Source organism: Balaenoptera physalus (assembly GCF_965194825.1).
Source record: "Balaenoptera physalus genome assembly, chromosome: 10".
Classification (NCBI taxonomy): Eukaryota; Metazoa; Chordata; class Mammalia; order Artiodactyla; family Balaenopteridae; genus Balaenoptera; species Balaenoptera physalus.
Genome location: NC_138889.1, coordinates 30339296 through 30345841, shown reverse-complemented (window position 1 = coordinate 30345841; position 6546 = coordinate 30339296). Strand labels below are relative to the sequence as shown.

Sequence of the window (6546 nt, the reverse complement as noted above, 5' to 3'; positions counted from 1 at the left end):
GTGAGCACCCAAGGGGTGAAGCCTGCCGAGTAGTGGGCGAGGGGCGTGCGGAGGGAGTGCTGCGCGCTCGCGGAGAGGGCGCGAGGCTCCGGGCTGGTGTAGGCTTTAGGTGGCTGCTGGCTGAAAGGAGCAGCGGAGCGCGTGCGGCGGCCGCGGCGCCAGTGTGTGTGTGTAGGTGAGAAAGCGAGGGCCGAGCGCGAGTGCGAGCTAGGCACAGAGAGAGCGCATGTCTCATCCCTGCGAGCAGCCAGTAGCCGCTCCACCACCATCTTTTGCATGTGTAACATTTGCAGCCGGACAGAAAACCTCTCCCAGGGCTATGGAGACTGCGGGAAAAATCTGGCGGCTCGGGATGGATTGCTAAAGGGAAATAGTCATAACCCTAAACCACCCAAACCTCTCTCCTTTTTTCTGTTTTTTTTTTTTTTTTTGGTTGTTTTTAATTTTAGCGCCATAGTCCTCAATGCCTCTCTGAACAGCCTTTAGGAAGAGTGCGAGAGAAAGAGAGCGCGCGCCAGGGAGAGGAGAAAAGAAGATGAGGATTATTTGCAGACAGATAGTCTTGTTATTTTCTGGATTTTGGGGACTCGCCATGGGAGCCTTTCCGAGCAGCGTGCAAATAGGTAAGCTCTGCTCCGGTGGGGTATGCGTGTGGGTGGCTGTAGCAGATATCCGAAAGTGAGTCAAATGAGTTACTGATAAGCAATTTAGGGGAACCTTCGGCGTCTCCTTTCTCCTCTGCTTCCCTCTTCCTTTCTCCCCTTTATAAAAAGACTGCCTCTTTGGTGCAGGTTCAGTTAGAACAGCACAGAGCTGCCCACCCATCCGTCCTCAGTCTATACTCCTGTTTCCACCTTTGGCTCACGTTGCTTAAGTAGGATTGCAATAAGTTGGGGAAAAAAACCTCCGTGGGGTTTGGTAGCATTTTATCTGATATTTCTTTTCATTTCTTTCTCTAAAGCATGAAGGGATGTAGAGTTTGTTTAAACAAAACAAAACACCCCCCCCCCCCCCGCTTCTTCCCGTGCTGTACGCAGCAGCATTCGCTATTACAGAAAGACACTGTTTGTGCAAAAAAGCATTTACACCCGCACCTCCTTGTCTTTGCTTGCTACCAGTTATCGGATTCCAAAGTTAGATCCCTTTCCCGGAACCTTTTCTTCTTTTGTTTTCCTCTTGAATCTTTTGCCCTTAATCCTCCCTCTCGACTCTATTTCCAGGGACCCTATCCGTCCTTGGCTTTTCTTGCTATTCTCTCCTGTCTTTTAATGGGACGCAGCAATCGAATTTCTTCCAGCTAAGTCCAGCCTCAGACTGCATCATTTCTCGTAGGCAGTGCACAAAACGGTGCTAATTAGGCTGAGTCCAAGAGCTGCATAAAAACAAAGTTCATGTCTCCTTTCTGATTTCCCTTTAACCTGCACGTCACCACATCCCTTCATTTCTGTATTTTAATGCAAATTATCTTTTCTTCCCATCTGCATGCATCTTAGAAATGCCCGGAGCTGGCTTCTGTAGCAGTGTGCTGAGAATCATGGGGAGGGCAAGAGAGAGAAAGGAAAGCACACTAAATGATCTGTCTCAGAGGTCACTGTGATCATGACAAATTGGGACAGGAAAAGGCTGAGCTGCCTTAAAGACTAAAATATTAAGCATACACCTTAGGGACAAAGGGCAGTCTCCCAAGATGTGGCAGGGATAGTTCCTTAATTGTATGTGTTGGTGAATGGCAGTGGATTTGACAGTTCTTGGTGTGGGTATAGCAACATTTACAAGAGGAGACACTGAATGTGCTTTTTCTGCTGTTTTTAATAGGTGGTCTCTTCATCCGAAACACAGATCAGGAATACACTGCTTTTCGATTAGCAATTTTTCTTCATAACACCAGCCCCAATGCGTCAGAAGCTCCTTTTAATTTGGTACCTCATGTGGACAACATTGAGACAGCCAACAGTTTCGCTGTAACAAATGCTTGTAAGTAAAACATAAGTTGTAGGTAAATGAGAAGAGAATTAAAATGGGGCAATAGAGTCCCCTTCCTCTGTATTATTATTATTACTATTATTATTATTATTATATTTTTTAGAAAGACATTCAAGATCTCCACAGTTTGCTGGTTACAGAGTAAATCAGTTAAAAGTAAGATTTAGTCTCAGGGATATTTAGCTGGTCATTTTTTCTCTTCCTTCCTTCCTCCCTCTCTCCCTCTTTCCTTTCCACCTCCCTCACTCCCTTCTTCCTTCTTTTTTCTTGAAATTAATTGAAGTTACTTTCTCCTTTAACATTTCAGCATTATTTCTACAACCTGAATATCAAGTTAGTGAAAATTGTACTCAATCTAGTTTTTGATTTCTGTTCCTTGGTTTTTATTTGCTTTTCACTTGAGTAAGTGTATGTCTTGCTTTTAAAGAAGACACATGCTCTCTTACACTGGTAAAGGCAATGGAAGGTTTGCTAACAGTGAGAAAGAGGGGAGCGGTGGTGTGGAGGATATATATTTGAGTCGGTTGGCTGATGCTGCAGATGATCTGGTGATGTCACTTGAGACTGCCCTGCTCTTATATTCTGGGTTGTAAATGTCTCCTGCTATCAGGTAATGCATATATCCTGTGAATATAACTCCATGAATCCTTACCTTGGTGGCAAATCATGTTAGTGTCCAATCCACTGAATTTACAAACCAACCCAGCTGGATCTGTTATTTTATGCAATAAGATTGAGATTTGGTGATCTTACCTAATACTATAATTAAACAGTTGTACAGAGCTCCCTTGCCAAAATACTGTATAACTTAATGTAAAAATATAATCAACTGTGTATTAATTTAAAAATCACTAAAATATGATCAGTCAATAGAACATTTAGATTGCATTTTAACTCTTGAGGGAAACACGTTTCACATACCTCCTTATTTTTACATGCTAATTTACTACTGCTCAAATTTTACATGTTAAGATAATGGTTATAGATTATGTAAGACATATAGGAATAGTTTCTATATAAAATTTTGCACAGCAGTAATAAAATATTCAATCTGCATTGTATGGTATTTTTATTATATCAAGTTGAGTATATTTTAATTTTGAAAGTCCTCTTTCTGTGTACAAGAAAGTGTATACTGAACAAACTAGTGAAATTGAAAACAAAGAGTTTTTATGTTAGGAGGATATCTGTTTCATTAATTATTTTAATTCATATATATTTGCCATTAATTCATCTAACAAGTGACATGATCACGTTTCCTTAATTTTTGGCATCTAATTACTTTACTTTAGAACTTGGTTTCATAAACAGGTTAAAGCATTTGACTTTTTTTTTTAACTGCTACAATTGTATTAATTTGCAGGAATTCTCTAGTTCCTTTGGGTACTACTTAATTAAAAAAATCATTTGTTGTTTTTAGTAATAAAGTCAATATTCATTATAATGATAATTATATGGGAGTTATTTTTAAGCAGAAATGAACATAAATTAGAGCTAAGTTTGTGGATAGTCATTTTGAAAATGTCTTAAGTTATTAATTTTTGTTCCAAGTTTTGATGAGATGTTAACATTTCAAACAGTTCTAGGTATAAAATATTCTCCTTAGTATGTGAATATTATCTGTTGATTTAAATATTTTTCTTGTGTCTCTCTTGAGATTCTGTCAACAAAACCATTTCTAAGTTTAAAGATAATTCATGATTCAAATATATTTGAAGGTACTTTGCCTACAGTAAATTGCTATTTAAGTATTCATTTTTATTATTTAGTTAATGAAAGACTGTCTTAAAAGTGGAGCTATATTAGTTTTATTTTTTCTAACTAAGTGCTTAATTATTTTAAAGTTTGTGTTATGGCTTCCAGCTATATAAACTATAAAGTGATAATTCTTTCTTCTTCCATATCATATGTTAATCTCATTCAGGAAAATTTTAATTAGTATTATATTATTTATGTAATAAAAATATTGTATAAAATAAAGTGTTACTGGTAAAGAACCTATAAACATAAGAAATTGCTAAGAAGCTGTACACAGAATGAAAAAGTAAAAAAAGGTATAAAATATAGTAATATGCTATTCTTTAACATGTTAGAATTGAGAAAATTGAAGCTAAGTAAACTAAGTCTGCTTATTTTGATTCCAAGTGTAACGCAATATTAGTGGTGTCATGTTTTTCATAATCACATATAATTGACTTTGTGTACATGCATAAAATATTTTTTAAAAACATAAATTGTAAATAAGGAAAAAAACATTTTCTAGTGAAGAAACGGAAAAATTTCTGACAAATGAGTATGCCAAATGTCCTTAAGGCAAATCTAAGCAGAATTTGGGAAAAATCAATGGTCAGAGAGTGTGTGGGTCAGGTGATTGGTGTTTGTTAAATGGACTGACCTAGAGCATGTAGACGCGTGATTTTCCAGTCTAATTAAAGGTGAAACGTAAGCAATAAGTATGAGGCAAACTCATATATCAAGCTGTATGCCTTTGGGTACAAAAGGATAAAAATAGTGTTCTGGAGAATTAACATGGAACTTATTCCTCACAGTGATACAGGCTGGATTTAAAAAATTTTCATGTTGGATTAAATATAAATATATTTTTTAAATATAAAAAAATATATGTGTCCGACTAGGCTTATTTTAAATACGATTTTCCTGCAGTGTGCCCTTGTAAAACTTCATAATCTAGTGTCTTTGTGAATAAGGGCCACTAAACAGGATATGTTTATTTTATGGAATGTATACTTAAAGACAAAAATGGCAGATTAAAGAATAAAGAGTATTATTGGTCATCTATTGGACAGATGTAATTTAATGTTGGTTCTTCTGCCTCAAAATTAATTTAGCACTCTAAGAATACTTCAGACAATCTAAACATTCTGTGTATAGAGTTTACATACTGCATAAGTATAAACCCAATTAACTCAAATTTTTCCCTTTTAGTATAAATCCCAAGTTGCTGAGAGAGGGTGGGGATAATTTTGGCTTATAGTTCATTTTATTTTTTTACAATATTTGTGTAAGATTAAATTAAAATATTGTTCTCTTTTTAAACTATTCACATGGCTTGAAAAATCACACTTTGCTAAGTATAAAACTGAAATTATAAGAAATACAGATAATATAGAATTATGACATATTTCAATAACAAAGTGTAGGTGTAATAAATAGCCCAAGTAGTCAAATTTCAAAATGTAATTAAAGGTATACATTTCTTTGTTGTAATCTATTCAAAGTATGGGGTATGGCAAAATAGATATTTAAAAAATAAATTCAATATGGACAATGTCCTTTAATAAAATATTATACAGTTGACCCAAAGTAGCTATCCTTGCAAACAAACATGCTAGTTAAATTGAATATGTTCTTGGCAAAACATTTGAGATGGCCTGAAAAAGCAGGCTATGTTCTTATATTTTTCTAATAGTTAATAAAGATATTTTGGTTTGGAGGATGATGTATCTTAAATTTGGCCAAAGAAGTAATAACCAAAATACTAAAGTAGTCTATCACAAAGCTTTCTAAAAGATAAAAAGATGAGACATTGCAATTATTAATTTAATCCAGTTACATTAGCTATCCTGTAAAAGAATAAGTTCCTTTAATAAGGCAGGCCCTTACAATATAATCCACAGATGTTCAGTTTCTCAAATGATTCTTTTAATTTCATATGGGTAGTAGGAAAAACATAGTGAAATAGATCAAGTACTCATGTATTGTCCCTTAGGTGAAATAATAAGAGAATTTTGTGGAATATTTCCAACTTTTTAAACTTGGATAGGAAAGACCAACTGGTTAATATTTTTGTTTTATTTTTTTTAAATAATGTGTTTATCTTACTCTCCTTTTCTGTCTAAAATCTGTCTATTCAGTGGTTTACAACATGATGGATAAGAAAGTTGTAAGTCAAAAATAGAATGCATATTATACCCTAGTAATGATGAGAAAGTTGTTCTTTTTAAGTTATATATTAGTTCTATTTGTGATGGGTTTAGTTATCAACTCTAAATACCCAGTTGTGTGCTACTTGTAAAGGTAGGTTGGTATGTAAAATATACTTGTTTAGTTAATCTAAATACATTGAAAATGTAACACTATATCCAGTAGGCTCTGCAGGCAGAGCTTATATAATAGGGACTTAATTCAAACTTGTTTAAGGGTACTAAATAATACAAACTTTTGGCTTTAATTCAACAATGTTTAAGTTTTGTACATTTTCCTTTTCTAGGACATGAAGTCCTAAAAAGACATTCTAAGAGTCTATATTGGACTGATATAATAATCTTAAAAATGCTAAAAATAAAATTCTGATGGTTTGACCTGCAAAGTTGTTAGCAGAAATACGTTAAATACTATTTGACTTTTGATCATTTTTAGGAAAATGAGTGACTGTCATTAGGTTTCCTTATTCTGATTCTGAATTGATAGCAAGATTCTATGTTGATTTGAAATAATTATTTAGTTTTATAATATTCTTTCCCTCTTTTTCTTAATTTTCCACATGAGATTGATGACAAAGATGGGTCACATTCCTATGGTTTGTCCCTTTCTTAAATGATG

General features: G+C 34.7%; 1 protein-coding gene across 10 annotated transcripts in view; it reads left to right on the top strand.

Moving 5' to 3' along the window:
* Positions 1-6546, top strand: part of GRIA4 (glutamate ionotropic receptor AMPA type subunit 4) — a 548948-nt gene that overhangs the window by 29272 nt on the left and 513130 nt on the right. For 8 of the 10 annotated variants that reach the window (XR_014250098.1, XM_082409903.1, XM_082409907.1 and 5 more), the window contains exons 2-3: positions 450-623; positions 1816-1974. Coding sequence is in view for 9 of the 10 variants with exons in the window: in XM_082409903.1 (XP_082266029.1) it covers positions 536-623; positions 1816-1974 (247 nt within the window). In the remaining variant the exon portion in view is untranslated. The other 2 variants (XM_082409906.1, XM_082409905.1) reach the window with 2 other exon arrangements.